The sequence below is a fragment of the Cynoglossus semilaevis genome, chromosome 4, assembly GCF_000523025.1.
Source record: "Cynoglossus semilaevis isolate Cse_v1.0 chromosome 4, Cse_v1.0, whole genome shotgun sequence".
NCBI classification, from domain to species: Eukaryota; Metazoa; Chordata; class Actinopteri; order Pleuronectiformes; family Cynoglossidae; genus Cynoglossus; species Cynoglossus semilaevis.
In genome coordinates, this window is record NC_024310.1 from 12,068,603 (window position 1) to 12,084,763 (window position 16,161).

Here is a 16,161-nt window from a genome sequence, read left to right on the forward strand (position 1 = left end):
TGTGGACGTCAGAGTGGAGCCGCTCCACGGTCACACCGGGTACTCTGTAGTACTGCAGTATAAATGTTGCACACTCTATAAATATAATATTGACGTACAGTACAGTACAGACTGGTGGCTGATCCACATGATTTTCCTCATCAGGAATAAAAACAACTGTCACATGTCTGAACGTCTGGAAACATCGCATCATAGTGTACATCGCCACCGCGCAGTGGTGAAGTGGGATCACATGATGTCAGTCATCCTTGACTGACATCATGGCAGCAGATGATTCATTGTTTACTGTTAAGTCACAGATAAGTCCATGTTTTTTCTAGAAATAGAGACATTGAGATTCCACCGTTAATACTTTCACACAGGGGTCCCCAACCCCTGGTCTGGGGACTGGTGCCAGTCCATAGGTAATTTGGTACTGGTCCACAGTGGGACACAGTGAAAATTCATTCAAAAGAATCCAGTCATATCCCTTTACTTTCATTAACAGATAATCTGACAACGTTTCTCTGATACTAAGAGAATAAAGTCTAAAAGATGTTTTATTTTGAAAATGTAATGATCCTTCGATGGCGCAGTATTACCAGTCCACAGTAACGGCTGATACCGGTCAACCGGTCCTTGGTACAAAAAAAGGTTAAGGGCCACTGCTTTAACACTCTGGAAGTTTTCATTTCACCAAAGCAAATGCAAAAGCAAACCTCAAGTTTAAAATACCATCTCAGCAGACAATTATTTTTATAACTATAAATGTTGATTTATCATGATTAAAATACCAAAATGAATCCACAGCTACACTGTGATTAATCATCCATAAAACAAAAGATCCTGCAGCTACTTCTCATCTACTGCCAAAACAGTATCTTGTACAAAGTAATACCCGAGAGTCTGATTCCATGAGAGTTTAGTTAACAGAAAAATAAATCAAGAAAAAACAGGAGCGAGTTGAAATCCCACAGCAGCTCTGCTCTACAGTAACCTCCCACTACAGAGATGATAATAACTCCTTTAATAAAACACCATTACACTACAGACAACATTAGCTCGTTAGCTAGGAGCTAACAGGCAATAAACTCACTGCATGTGCTGTTGTCTCTTCTCACTGCCGCTCTGGGCTGAAATCCCACCTGTGGGCTGGAGGGTCTTCTTTTGGGAGACAGAGAACAGACTCATGTCGGCAGCTCTGTTCCTCTGTCACAACCATCACTAACAGAACTTTTCTCTCTCCGTCTCTCCCTTCCTCTATTTCCTCTGACGGAGCAGCTTCGTAGAGGGGGTCACTCGTCTCCTTGGACCATTTCCTGTCATCCACCCATCCACTGGGAGCGCACTTGACCCTGTGACGTCACACCACTGCTCAGTTCTTCTCTTCAAACCCTCCACTCCACTCGCTGTAATGTGAACCGACCCATTTCCTGGGCAGTCCACTGGGTTAAAGGTTCAGTTCTGCACATATCAGATCGACCTGCTCTTTGTCTTTATTAAAACTTCATCTTCCTCTTTAGTAATCTGATTCAGCAGGCTCTACATGTGAATCCAGGCAACAGGAAACTCGATCGGAGACTGAGGTGAAACATCAGATTATCTGTAGTCGGACAGAACCTCACCCACATGAACCTACGACTATAACGTTCACTGGAAGTTCTCAAACATTCCTCCATCATTTCCAGGGTCACAGTAGAAGCTGGGGTCACACCACCACTTTACCACTCCATCACAGGGCCATAAGTACAGACAAACAACCAGTTAGTCCAGACATGGGCAAATTAAGGCAGAAAAAAGTCAACAGTCAACAGTGACTGTTTCAAGTTTAAATAAAAGTGTGTGTAAATTAACCTGTGGCTAGAATGTTTCAAAAATGTTCTATTTTTATTCAAACTGATGTTCAACACCAGACAATGAAAATCCAAACCCCTCTGTGTGCTCTGGCACCCACCAGTGGAGACCCAACCCACACTTTTATGATTTTATTGACACTATGATAAAGCCACCATTAAGACATAGTTCGACTTTTGTCCAGAAAGTCCACGACCACAGCAGGGTTTGACACATGTCTGCGATTCAACTGATATTTTCAACCCATGTCTGCGATTCAACTGATATTTTCAATCTGAGCTAAGCAAACACTGGACCCAGTGGGACCTGGTTCTTCTTCTGCCTCCTCTGTTCTCTGCAGGTTCTGTTACCAGGTAAAATTCTTCAGCAGCCCAAAACAGCTGAGTCACTGCAGCCCTCTGTGCTGAGTCAGAAAAAAAGCTTTACTGCAGAAGAGAGCTGGAAGACAATCTGGTGCAGAATATATTTCTTTGATAAATGATCGTCTGCCTTACAGCCAGAAGGTCAGTGATTCGAGTCCAAGCTGACAAACAGTCTCTAATGTCTCCTAAAGATAATATGTTACCGAGAGACACTTTGTTGACAGGAATATGATTGTGAACAAAGTTACGTTCTTTGCATCGTTCTACTTTGACAACACCGTCTCTACACACAGTTGCATTGATATCAAAGTGCTTACATCACCAAAGACTTATAAATGCTTTGGAACGGCTGCTGAGACAGCGGTTGTCAAGCAGATGTGAGTTTTATTGACAATACTGCACCGTGCTGCAGAGAGACTGCAGCATGAAATTGGTTTTCAGAGCTGGAGTAAAATCCAGTCAGAGTAGAGAAAATGATGAGCAGCACTGGGATTTGGACTGGAACTGGTTGGGTTTTTAAGGTCACTGAACTATATGGTAATTGATACTGAAGAATAAAAAAAGGTTCATTGACTAAAAATAAATAAATACCGCACAGAAAGTAAACCACTATGTCCAAAATTCAAAGCTCACACAGCTACGTGACCAACTATATCCAAAATTCAAAGCTCACACAGCTACGACAAAACAGTCAAGACTTAAATGGAAAAGATTTTTTTATAAATACTTCATAACTAGGTTAGACAAGAAATGGAAAAGTATTTTTTATAAATACTTCATAACTAGGTTTAGGCAGTGGTTCCCAAACTACGGTGCCCAAGCCAACACGCCGCTCCCCATCAACACATTTACTATTACTATTACTTCAAATCACCAAGTATTATTATTAAATTATTTTTAAAAAGTCTCATTAAACAAAACACAGGAAACGACAAATTTAAATACAGGAAATAAATCAGTCACATTTCTATTGATTTTTAACTGATTCATGATCAGTTACATCCCCAGAACACTCATTTTGGAAAATTTAACAGTTGGTGTGGCTGTGATAAACTCCTTATTAAACAACAAATTTATACTACAATACTAGAATGTTTTCAAAACACCGATGTATGTGACACAGTGTGATGGACAATCCAGAAGGAGCATTTTTTTTTACTGGGCTGAATTACTGAGCAAGTTTCCGATTGTTGTGATGGTAATACCGCTGCAAAAACCAAACTTACAACTGCATTACAAACATCGATACGTTTTAAGAACGACCGAGGAGTAACTGAGGAAGTTTAATGACAGAGTGGTTCGGCAGATCAATAGGAATCACAATGGTTTCTCATAGTACTGAGTGAATGTTCTGAGGACAACAGCTCTGGGACCGACCAGAGTCCATTTTCCCATGAAACCTGCAGTTCACTGATCTGAAGCTATTTTCAGCAGAGCGGCACCACAGGGAACGACTGCAGTATTTTAACAAGAGCAGTTGGACAGGGAAACAGCAACAAACTGTGTCCAATTATAGACATATGGAGTTTGATGAAGACTATGATTTGATGCATTTACTGATACAGTATTTTAATAGCACTCTTTTTCTTTTCACTTCTTAGGCTCAGCAGAAAATTCTGATGGAAGTCTTAACTTGCACTTTATTTTCTTCTTTTTCGAAGCGATCAATAGACATTAGCTGCATCGCAAACATCAGTGAACCTGTTTGTTTGTGAGTGTATCGATCTGTGTCTAAGTGACACCAAAACTTCAGTGCTGGGTTTCAAAGCTACACTGTCCAAGTCAGAGAGATGTAGCTATGAACGCTGGATGACATTTAGCTGCTGTTGACAGTGTGTGTGTGTTTTGTACAACACTAAATGTGTCTAAAATGTTATAACAACACAGAGATCCAAGATGGCACAGAGAAGCCTGGTGTGAATTTCATTCATCCATTCATTATTCATTCATCTTCTATCTCCTAATCATTTTCAGGGTCTTGGGAGAGCTGGAGCAAATCCCAGCAGCCAACAGGTGAGGGCGGGGCTACACTGTGGACAGGTCACGTCCTTCACATGGACACATAGAAACAATAACCATTCAAAACAAACTTAAAAGGTTCTGAAATGTTTGTTATTCCGAATAATTTCCTGCAAGTTTCTACATGTGAATCTCAATGATCAGTTTAGCTGCTGAGATCGAAGTTTCAAATTTCAATATAATGTTTTAAGGCAGGACTAACAACTAATATCATCAAGCAATACCTGAACTCACAATTCAATTATTATTATTATTGTTGTTCAATCAGTGCTGTCAAAAGTACTCTATAATGTTTACTGCACTCATGATAATTGTGCTCGCACTGCTTAAATTTTCAGTAGACCGCATCAGCGCTGCTATTGAACAACTGTTCATTTGGAGCCACGATGTGAAACACAAACCAAAGTATTCTTCTCTACAAACAAAGCCTGAGTAAAGTAAAACCAAACACAGGAGCCGCGGTGGAAAAGTTAATCACTGAGGAAGTTCAGCTCTGAAAAGAGAAGCTCGGTGTATGAGCAGCAGCTTCACCAAAGTAAATAAAGTTTGTTTTTATAATAGTCCAGCACAGAGCAGCCAATAAGCTTCCACCTGGGAAAAATACAACTTTGAAATAAAAATAAAAATGCACCGTTTTAAAGCCACAACCAAAAATGGATGAGAGCTGCAGCTATCAATTAGTTTTGTTATTAATTAATCTATCAAACATTTTTGCAATAGACTAACCTGTCATCATCATAGATGTACATGTTGAACATGTTGTTTCACCATTATTCAATTAAATAAATACAAACAATACAGTAATGTCGCAATTTTTTAAAGGCATTAAAACTCTTCTGTCTGTGTGTTCACTTGGTACCTGAAGCAGACCGTGTGCCAGTCCGAGTTGAGCGCTTGGAGATACTGCTCATCATAGATCCTCTGTTTGCATCCCGCACACACCGGCAAACTTCCTCCAGCTGCAACAACAACAACAACAACAACAATCATCTATACGTGCTGTATTTATACAGGGAACCATGTCATTGGTCTTCACTGTTAGCATGAATCAATTCACCCTCCTGTTATGGTCCAACACTGTTTACTGATGTGTGTGTGTGACTATTGTCTCGGTCACACACTGAAAAATATCTCAGACACTGATGGAAGGGCAAACAAACACACCTCCAGGTACGAGCTGTGCAGGAGCCACGCCCCTCATTTGTCCATGTGAGTTCCAGGAGCTCGTCCTTCACATTAGACAAACTCACTGTAATGTACCGTGAGTCATCACCCATCACACTGGATCTATTGTTGAGATCAGTGAGCTGCATTCTGACTGCATCAGCTAACATTCGTCTGAAGAGTCGATGGTCACAATGAACAACATCAGAACGTCTCGGTTAGAAAAATGTAAACAACAACCAACAGATTCAGAGGAAATGGAGCCATGGTCAAACAGGAGCTCCACCAAGTTGTGACGTTCATGTTGCTTGCGGCTGTTGGTCATTTGAGTTTCAGCTAACTACAGTGTACTGTATATAACCATGCACTGTAGGAATTTAAATGAAAAGCAAATATTTAATGGTCAACAGTAATGTAAAGTTAGGAAGGGTGAGAAGAAGAAAAAAGGTTGGTTTTTACACCATGCAGTTTTATATGTAGGATCCATGACTGTGGTTGTATCAATAACTCAATGGTTTTTTTCCCAAGGTTTTTTCATGAAATTAAACTTCAGACTGTTTTGTTTTGATTTCTTTGGAAATTGATGATAGTCCACAAAATATACTGAACTGTGGACAAGAAAGACATTTTAGATTTAGAAAACATCCGTCAATACTCGTCACAATTTCCTGCAATCTATGGCCTGGTCAACAATTAAAGAATAAACACCCATATTTAACTTAACATGTGTTTCTTCAGTGTGAAAAACTTTAAATTTCTCTCATAAACTTGAGCAAATGTTTAACCAAACTCTACATTTTAATGTTTAACAACCTGTTAATCAACTCAGTGTGTGGTTAAAGAGCCAGGAGGAGAGGAGAGGGGAGGGCCCAAAAACACAGGCTGGAGAGAGGAAAACATGGCTCCTTCTTTTGCAGCAGCAGCAGAGTGTGGAGCTCCTCAGGTCCAGATCTCTGCTGCACCTCATGCGTGTCACTCAACTGAGGAGAAGAGCAGTGCAGATGGACTTAGTTGACTTCACACTGTGCAGCATCCCTGTGTGTTTGGAGCAGCACGGATCTCTCTGCACCTGCCTCCTCCTGCCTCAGCTCGGGTGCAGCAGCCCTTAACCAATTCGAACCGAACCGAACCGAACCAAATCAAATCAAACCAAACCAGCAGCGACTCACCTTCCTCCTCTCCCATTTGTTCGTCCTTCCACGTGCAGCAGAGCAGCATCAACCTCATCCACTCTCCGGCAGAGAGTCAGTGTCCTGTGCTCGACAGATGCCCGGGGTCCGACCACCACCACAGCAGCAGCAGCCCGCTGCTCTTGTCTTGTGTCGCTGTGCTTCAGCTTCTCCCTGCGGCGGCAGCGGAGCGTCTCTTCGTGCGGCTCTTCATTCAAGACAGAGACCGACCAATGGAGCTGCTGGTTGGCTCAGAAAGAAGGAGAGGCGACCAACCAGCGACGCCGCCTGGATGACGGATGCGTTTGTTTAGAAGAGGAGAGGTGGAGGAGTTAGTGCGGGTCAGTGAACTTCCAAGTGGGGCCACGGTGACTTACTGTGGCCCTTGAAGCAGTGACTTGTGGTCCAAATCCATCTAATCTATGATAATGTATTATTGATGGCATTCTCATAAGTGAATGTTAATTTCTGTCTATGGCCTGCAGGGGGCATCTAGATTTTTTCTCTCTTTGTGAGAGGATACTATGACTGAAATTATTTTGTTAAAAAATTTTACCCATCAACTCCATCTCCACCTAATTAGATCAGGTTTGTAAGGGAAGCCAGAGTCGTTTCTAAACAAAGTTAAATGGATTGAAATACATTTACTCTGACGATTTTTATGTTTTAGTTTTGTCCTACTATACCACTGCAAAGCTTTTTTTTTTTTTTGCAGTTTAACATTTTTAGCCTTAAGCTTCTTCTTGTGGAACAACAATGTAAGCTACTTTTTCAGGATGTGGATCGTTGGTCCGTGGTTCTCCCAGGAGATCCCCTGGAGAACAGCAGCATGACTTCATTGTTTCCATCTGGGAAAACACGAGCAGTTTTATCGTCCTCTTCCTGAGGCACTGACAAAAATGTCTGTATGTTATGGTAAAAAAACAACTGATATTAGTTTGTCCAGTGGGAAAGAGGAAAGTTTGCCAGAGCGGAGATTTGCGACAGATCCCAGGTCAGCAGGAGCAGAGGCCAGGGTATTCTCCAGGATACTACTGGCTAACAGTGAACTGAACCACCGTCCTGGTCCAGAGCAGGTGGTTTAGATCAAGTCTCAGGTCAAGCTGCTGCTCGGTTTGAAAAAAAAAAAAAAATCAACCCACAAGAGGACATGGAATCTTTAAAGACATTTTATTTTGTTACTTACTGAAGCAAATAAAATGCTGGGATGTCCAGGAACAAGTCACACACGTCATGGAAATATAAAAAGTGCAAAACCAGACTGTTCCTCCTTATAAAAAAAAAAAAAAAAAAAAAAACAGCTTTAAATTAAGATGAAGAATGGTCTGACCCAGCGAGGCTCAAAGACAGTTCTTACACAGCACCGAGTGAAGGAACTGAAGCTGGCTAACGTCACAATTAGTACAAAATACAGTACACAATTACAGAGAGTCAACAGCGCTCATGAACCTTTGGTCAGTGAAGCCTTTTCTTTTTTAAAAGCAGCTCAAGTAAATGGAGAACAGTGGGAGTGTATGAAGCACATGGACACGTCGTCGTCGTCATCCTCCCACTGTCTTTATCATAATTCAGTTCATAACAGTAAATATAGGCAAAAGCAAATGATTGTTCTTGTTTTACATTTCCAATCCCTCCTGACAATAAGCTATGCGTCAAACTGTGGTGCAAAAAAAAAAAAATCTGGAATAATTATAATAATGACAAATTACGCAAAAAAAGAAGTAAATAAGTGCTGCAGTTGGACTAAACACTGGAAGCAGTGAAGGACAGGGACACATTCACACGTCCACACACACACACACACACAAGCCTAGACAGGTGTCTGATTGATATTCTGTTCTCTTTAAAACTGTCTTCACCACGATGAAGACGGAAAGCTGCGAAACATAAAATGCATAAACAGGAAATTCAGCGAAGTTACTGAGAGCAGATGGATTGGCAGGAGTCCCATCTTCCTGCTGCTCGTTGCCCAGCAGACCTAAAAATATCAGCAGAGGACAGAGAGGCAAGAAAAGATGCTGAGTTCAAACAAATCTTCTCAGAATCTCGACCATCTCAGCCTCTGTGATATGTCAGGAGAGGAGGCTCTGCACGGCAGGAGGAAACGGCGCCTCTCCACACCGGTGACAGATCGACTCGCGCCAAGATTAAAGTGAAGGTACGCGTAGGTCACATTGGCCTGCCATAACTCAGACTCAGTCTTCTGCACAACAGTCCAAACCATATGGCAAAAAAACACACACTCACACAGACGCTTCACCCACACGCAGCGACACACTCCAGAGAGGGTGTTAAAGCTGAATAACTTGACCTCAATAATGATTAAAAAGAACTTTCAATAACATGGGTCACATCAGAATGTGTACAAAACTCCTGGTCGGTGGGTTTGTATAAAACGGGTGGTTAACTCTGGTAAAAAAAAAAAACATCTTTACAAAATGTCTAACTGGGCTTTGTTTTGCATATAAAATGTACATTCTTAATCATGCAGTAGCACCATAGTTCCTTGAGGTCACACTGGATCTCAAGAGATCCTCTACTTCCTCCGCCCGCAGTATTTTCCCTGGCATCCTGCAACTCCACCTGCAACAAACACAGTATCAGAACGACACTAGTCCTGCATCACCACAATACTTTGTTGAATACTTGTGGTTCAAAGTATTTGTCCTTCACCTCTGTAGATGCCTCCCACACCTCCTGCTCCTCCTCCTCCCCCTGCACCACCAAGAAACCCTTGGAGCGCTCCATATTTGGCTGCTTTGGCTGTAAAAGAAAAAAAAAGACATGAAGTGATTCATCAGTTATACATAAGCACATCATCTGGATTGGCAGCTGCACAGCTCTACTCTGCCATGTGGTGGTTATGGTTCTGTTTCTGTTTCTTTTTACTGAAGAGTCATCAGTTACTGAGGTGAGTCAGAGCTGAGAAGCTTCAGCCACAGTATCAGTCTCTCCAACACCGACCACTTTTCCTCCCACTAAATCCCACCGGCAGTAATCTCAGATGTTCGGCAAAATAACACAGATTATGACGCATTCAGTTCAGGGATCATACTCCACCATCTGCACCAACATCACACGCAACGACCTCTGAGCCTAACCCATCCTGGTTTAATCCTGATCACTGTAGACATGTGTATCAAGAGTGACTGCTCTGAGATAGCAAATGTAATCTGTGCACCATCCTGGTCCTCGTGCCATAGTTTTGTCAATATTTCTGGCATCCACTACTTAAAATATTTGACTTCAAATTTGCTGCTCTATATGTTATATTATATATTATATGTTATATTTAAATTTATTTTGGTGTGTTTTTATTAAAATAGTTACTATTCTTTATACTTATTATCAACTTCTTGCTTTCTTTAGACATTCTTGCAGAAAAAGCTGTGGGAGAAACCATTTTCTCTTGTGGGGATCAATAAAGTATTTCCTATCCTGACTCTGATTCTACTAATGATTGTACAAATGTGATCAACCATATGACTATTATTTTCAGAATCAGCTGTTTACACAGATCGACTGACGGTGTTTTTTATTCACTATAATTATTGTTATTATTAATTTGTTTTAGTTTTGACATCACAACATTGACTTGGTGTCTAATTTGGGGAGTGAGTGTAGAATTTGACAGTATTTAACCAGTGCTAACAGTTAGCATTAGTAAATGGTTAGCTTGTTTTATGTTTAAACACTGCAGGGATTGTGATCTTCTGCAGCAGTGAGTAAAGAAACAAACAACAGAATGAATATTTGAACGACTGGGTGTGAACTCAGCTCCATCTGTTTCTGCTGCATCTCATAAATGAGTCAAACCGCGTGGTTTTCTGTCAAATACCTTGTTGTGGAGTCAGTGGAGCAGGTACATATCCACCTGGAAACATGGAGACCAGTGAGACATGAGTTAGTGGCAAAAGACTGAAGTAAAAACTGTCCTGGGTTTGGATCAACAGGACAGAACTGTTGACCAGACCCCAACTATTTTGGAGGATTTTGGGTTAAAAATAAAAAGTTTGTTGGAGTCTTAGAAAATTTGAGATTTCATCAACATATTAATGTGAATATAGAGTATACAGTGTATTAGTAATTATTAATTAATGTCACAAAATAAGGACTGTTCAAATTGAACCCAAGACAAATGTTAATGTTTTTATTATTATTGATTCTATTCTTTTAAACTCTACAACTACAGTCCACATTGTGCAAGTGCAGCAGTCAGGTGGGGTTTAGGTGAGGGTCCAGCATACCTTGGTAGTACTGCTGAGGGAAACCTACTCCGTAACCAGGGACTACAGGAAGCACACCTAGGAACACAGTAACAGGACATAATGAATGGAAAATACATTCATAATCAGAACTTTACACATGATACAACAGGATTTCATATATAAGTACCTGGCTGATATCCTCCACCAACACCACCCAGATTACCGTAGCCTGTTTAGAGAGAGAGAAGCCAATCAGATGACTAATAACAACTTCCTCAGCCTGTTGTTGTGTTATTTCTTCATTCGACCATTTATCTTCCAAACTCAGTTGGAGCCAGGGTTCCATCATCTAAACTTCCTGAGACGTAGTTCTGCCGTTGGAGGGCAGGACTCTCCAGAGGTTTGTCTTATCTCCACACAGACACTTTGATGTTGGTACACAGTACTGTAATACTACTAACAATAACTACAGTCCCCTGGGACGTGGTGTAGGCTCATTATAAAATTATACTGGACATGTGATTCTGCAGGAGTTACTGTGGAAATGGTCTGGGACGTCTTTAGGAATTCATAATCACCATGGGGTTTTTCCACCAACTAAGCCGGTGTTAAAGATTTGGTTGAGAGATATGAAACATGAACTAATGTTTCTCTTCGTGATTTTTGTCACTTTACAAAGCATTAAACACACAATTCTGTTGATATTGTCTTGGTCATAGCCCTGTCCAGATTTATCTTCTTATATTGATTATTTCTGTGCACATCTAAGTATTAGCCATTAATTAAATTCAAGGAACTGTCCAGGATGTATCTCTGCCCTCGAATGATGACACCTGGGATTTGATCCAGCGCCTCCCTCGACCTCAAAAGGATAAGGCAGTAGAAAACTGATGGTTGGATGAAGAATTAACAAGTTAAATTTACGCTGAGTGATTTAATAAAGAAATCAACTTAATCTACAGATCCATAGTAAAACCTTAGTTTCTATTTTATAACAGTACTGGTACACACACACACACACACACACACACAAATGTTCTTCTGTGCATTCCACTCATTACCTGGTTTAGGGCCTTTAGCTCCAGCACCTGCTCCTCCTCCCAGTCCAACTCCAGAAGGATACAGGTGACCTGCTACAACACACACAACACTGAGGATTTACACCAGGACATAAAAGATCATGGAACAGTAACATGTTGCTACACAGCAGTGTTAAAGTCAGTGTATGAGAACTGCTTGATGTCCTTCATCTCAGTATCTTTGACCATGTTGTACCACAGAAAATTAGTAATTGGTATATGATTAATTAAAACACAAAAGACGTTTGACATTCAGACCACACTTCAACAGTGACCTGGAGTAGAACTTGGACACCTGGTCTTCACTAAAAGTGGAAAGCACCATTGCCTTGTTTTGCTGTTGGCAAGCAAGCTGAAAAGTTAATGCAGTGTAAAACTGGTTTAAACTGGAATTCTTTCTTATCTCCTATCTGCTTATGAGACTAGTCCATCTGATGAATAAGTCATGATTTATGGTTTTGTCTGTGTTAAGTCCAGTCAGGATACTGGGGTCCAGTCACAAACATCAAATATGATCAAACAGTACGAGTGTAAACAGGTTAAAGAACAGATGGCTCAGGAGCCACAGATTGAACACCCCTATTCCTTACACACAGCTCAGACCAACAAACACAGACCTATCAGTAATTTGAGCAGTTTCCTGCTCAGGAGGTTCAGAGCACTGAGGACCATGACCAACTGCCACTGTGAGCAGGGAGCAGGGAGCAGAACCTGGAGGAAACGTTAAAGCTGCGAGTTCTCACCTATGTTATTGACACTACAGTACAGTAACCTCTGGCAATAGTAATAATGTAAAATAAGGTTATTTTAACAGTGTGTGCTGGGGTGTTTTCATCTGTTGTCATTAAAGTATATTTGTGAATTCTCACTTGGATAACCTCCTCCTGTCAGTGGGATCCCTACTCCACCCCCAACTCCACCCACAGCTGCAAAAAGAAGAAAAGAAAACATGAACTACAAATGTTCAAATGAAACAAATAAATGATTTAAAGAAATGATCACACAAAAACACACCTGGTGGTTTCAAAGGCTTTACCCCAGCCAGCGGTGCTGTTCCAGTTCCAACACCAGTACCAGTCCCAGCCCCTGCACCATATGGTACTGAAGTACAAAGAGAATAAATCTAGTACTCTAGAGCATGTGTTTGTATCAATGGTGGACAGAATACTGCATGAAGTACTTACATCCATAACCTCCACCATATGGGTATCCATTTCCAGCACCTATGGAGTAAACATATGTGTAGATTTTAGGAAGTGAAAGTGATGAAGTGATAAATGTTTAGTCTGTGATGCAGCTTCTCCTGGACTGACAGCTGGTTTTATGGATTTCACACAAGTCAGTGACCATCCAGCCTTGAATGTGTGTGAGGTTTAAAAAGTTCACAGTTGTATTCTTAAACAGGAGTTCCCATAATTGTGCAGTTTTTGTTTTTTCCCCACTAAAGAACAGATAAAACCCGGATTTACCTGGTAAATATGGTTTTGGTGGTTTACCTCCTGCATCCACACCTGAAAAGACAATCTTTTTAATCATGACGTTAACCTACTGAGGCAGATGTTGTTTTAGGTTTTGTCTCCCCCTTGTGGCCAATTAAAGCAATAAACCTCGACGTTGTAAGAAAAAACGTTTGTTTTGTGTGGTCATGATTTTGCCTTTGAGTAAATCATGACCACACACAACTTACCAGGTTGGCCTTGACCCGTTGTTCCCCCTAGAACACAGGTATTATAATCTTCATTAAATAATCTATAATACATCTTCAACACATATTCCTGTCAGTGAGTACTTGCAACTGTCCCTACAAAAACGACCCCACCGGTATATCTATGACAGGAACACACATACACTAACACAGAATTACATAACCTACCAGCAGGAGGCGCTCCAACACCTGCTCCCCCTGTAAAAAAAAAGAGTTAAAAAACGTCTAAACAATGCAATAAATAATAAATATATATACTGTATATATTTATATATATAGCAGATATATTTATTTACCGACACTGGTGCCAGCTGTAACAAAAAATAGAACAGTAATACAGACATTTATATTTAACAAATATACAGTGTTTAATATAATAAAATAATCTAGAGATATTCTTTAACAAATACTCACAGCCAGGCTGAATGATCCCACCAGACACTGTAACAGACAGATAAGAATGGAAGCAGATCAGATTCTGGGTTGTAATATTTAGTAAATTTGCTAAGAAAATAGAATTAAGTAAACGTGAACTCACCACCTGTTTGTGTGAAGGTAGAGACAGAGAGAAGAAGAAGAAGAAAACACACATTAGTCTAATTTACGAAACACACTGGCAGAACTTTGAGTCTACTTTATACCGTAGGTACTGACACCGTAAATCCTTGAGTATACATTCGTGTACTATTACAGTACCCCTCTGAAAACCTCAGCAAAACAAAGATCGAAAGTGAATGAAGATGCACCTAAAATATTGCTAGAAGAAAATGTAGGAATTGGTCGCTGACAATAAAGACATAATACAAAGTACAAAACTTCAACTTGATTGAAGTCCTATTAAAATCATACTATGACTCTAAACATTAGATGAACATTTCAGCTGTAGAACTTAACTGCCCCCGGCTTCTGAAATGCACCTCAAACAGCAACGTCTCCAGAAAAGCAGCAACATTATGATGACAGACAGAATGAGATTAAATTTTGCCCGGCAAGCTGTTAGTTCGAAGGTAAACAGTGTAGAAAAAGCTGCTTAGAGACGTGATAAGTAACATGAACGTAACCTATGACACCATATTTTTATATTGTTTTGAATTTGATGATGAAAGATTTTCTTGACTGCATGTGTCTCACTGGGTAGATATTAAAAATAGTAAAATAAAACAAAGTCTGTTATTCTCTAGAGCAGTGGTTCTCAACATTTTTGGGTCCAGGAGCCCCCTACAGGACAGAAGACCCTCAGATAACAGAAATACAGTTTAAACATTAGACTGCTAACATTTAACCAATGTAATAATGGCTGATTTAGGCTGAGCATCAGGGCAATTAACGCACATTTTCAATTGTTTCAGTCAGGTTTAGCTCTGCAAAGTCTCCTGAAGGTAACATGAGTGGACGTTTTGACCACTATTATACAGTATACAGCATAATACAGCTTAATTTTAATTGTAGTCGTGAACCATATCAGATAGTAGCCCATGGATCCCCAGGGCTCCAGGAACTTCTGGTTGAAAACTACTGCTCTAGATAACATGAATAATTGTCATCAAACCAGAACACTAAGGTACTCAAATTAAAGTACTTAAAAAGTTAAAAATATATATAAAATATATTTGGGTTGAAACATGCAGGTTAAGCCAAAAGGCTGTTTCACAAAAAAGGGCTTTTGCTGATTTTCATTTTTTTTCTGTAAAATGTATGCTTTTGTACAAAAACAATATAAACATGGTTCTTAAACACAGAAACATGAATCTCTTCTGATTTTTAAAAATGACTCCGCTAAAAGAGGTCAATGTTGTTTGTGAGGAAAATAGCACATGTTGCACAGCACTTGGAAGGACATTTTGAGAATTAAACCATGAGTGTCCTGACTGTACAATACATATTCATGGTTTCAGTGAGACACCGTGCTACAGTATACAGTAAACTTAGAGACCTAAGGATGGAGCCCTTTTAATGAGACTATTAACAGAGCTGGTGTCACTGCTCTTCTTAAGTTGACCTACTGTACCTAACTTCAGAATTCTTTACTACACCCACTTTGTGAAACAGACCTCATGCTTTATACCTTGTTACCAACAAAACGCCCAAACAAACAGAAGTAGAACTGGGTTGGAAAGTGACCAAATATTCACCTAATACTTGGACTGTACACACATGCACATATACCTCAGTTTGACGCGTGTTATTTACAGGTTTTTAAAAGTGAGCTCAGAGGTTTTCATGCAAACAGCAGGTCTTACTGGGCTGCGGGACCTCTGGGGTCTTCCCAGTTGCAGCAATAGGCGCGAGCCCTGTCGAAAAACAACATGTTCCAGTTTCATCCACTATGCTGTGAACAGCGACAGTGTGAGAGAGACCAGTGAAAGGCAGATGCTGCGAGGCGGACCATGACACTGCTACAGCTGAGGGAGCGGGGCTGTAAGCTGAAGGTGGTCAATAGCTGACGGCACTCGCAGTACAATAATGTGCCACCGTTGGCAGAAACGGCAGCACCTTCATGTACAACATGATCAATGGAACAGTGTCTGCAGAAATACATTCCAAACATCTCAACCTCTACCTGGTCGAGGAGTTCCACCCACACCTATGTCCTTGGCTGTAAAAGTAAGAGAAAGACGTCAC

General features: G+C 40.5%; 2 protein-coding genes across 3 annotated transcripts in view; both read right to left on the minus strand.

Annotated features, from left to right (window-relative positions):
• The window catches only part of limk1a (LIM domain kinase 1a), a 35,098-nt gene extending 27,532 nt beyond the window's left edge, over nt 1-7,566 (minus strand). The window contains exons 1-2 of one of the 2 annotated variants that reach the window (XM_008309217.3): nt 6,548-7,566; nt 5,074-5,173 (exon numbers count right to left, since the gene is read on the minus strand). In XM_008309217.3, the coding sequence (XP_008307439.1) occupies nt 5,074-5,173; nt 6,548-6,605 (158 nt within the window). In that variant the 5' untranslated portion in view covers nt 6,606-7,566. Of the gene's footprint in view, nt 1-1,075; nt 2,017-5,073; nt 5,174-6,547 lie in introns of those variants that run through there. The other variant, XM_025054842.1, reaches the window with a different exon arrangement.
• A 134-nt stretch (nt 7,567-7,700) lies between these two features.
• The window catches only part of elna (elastin a), a 47,496-nt gene continuing 39,035 nt past the window's right edge, over nt 7,701-16,161 (minus strand). Inside the window, exons 30-45 of the mRNA XM_017031877.2 lie at nt 16,100-16,135; nt 15,778-15,830; nt 13,954-13,981; nt 13,836-13,850; nt 13,708-13,737; nt 13,522-13,548; nt 13,304-13,345; nt 13,019-13,057; nt 12,849-12,935; nt 12,704-12,760; nt 11,817-11,888; nt 10,943-10,984; nt 10,795-10,851; nt 10,386-10,421; nt 9,221-9,310; nt 7,701-9,130 (exon numbers count right to left, since the gene is read on the minus strand). Of these exons, the coding sequence (XP_016887366.1) occupies nt 9,084-9,130; nt 9,221-9,310; nt 10,386-10,421; nt 10,795-10,851; nt 10,943-10,984; nt 11,817-11,888; nt 12,704-12,760; nt 12,849-12,935; nt 13,019-13,057; nt 13,304-13,345; nt 13,522-13,548; nt 13,708-13,737; nt 13,836-13,850; nt 13,954-13,981; nt 15,778-15,830; nt 16,100-16,135 (758 nt within the window). The 3' untranslated portion in view covers nt 7,701-9,083. The remainder of the gene's footprint in view (nt 9,131-9,220; nt 9,311-10,385; nt 10,422-10,794; nt 10,852-10,942; nt 10,985-11,816; nt 11,889-12,703; nt 12,761-12,848; nt 12,936-13,018; nt 13,058-13,303; nt 13,346-13,521; nt 13,549-13,707; nt 13,738-13,835; nt 13,851-13,953; nt 13,982-15,777; nt 15,831-16,099; nt 16,136-16,161) is intronic.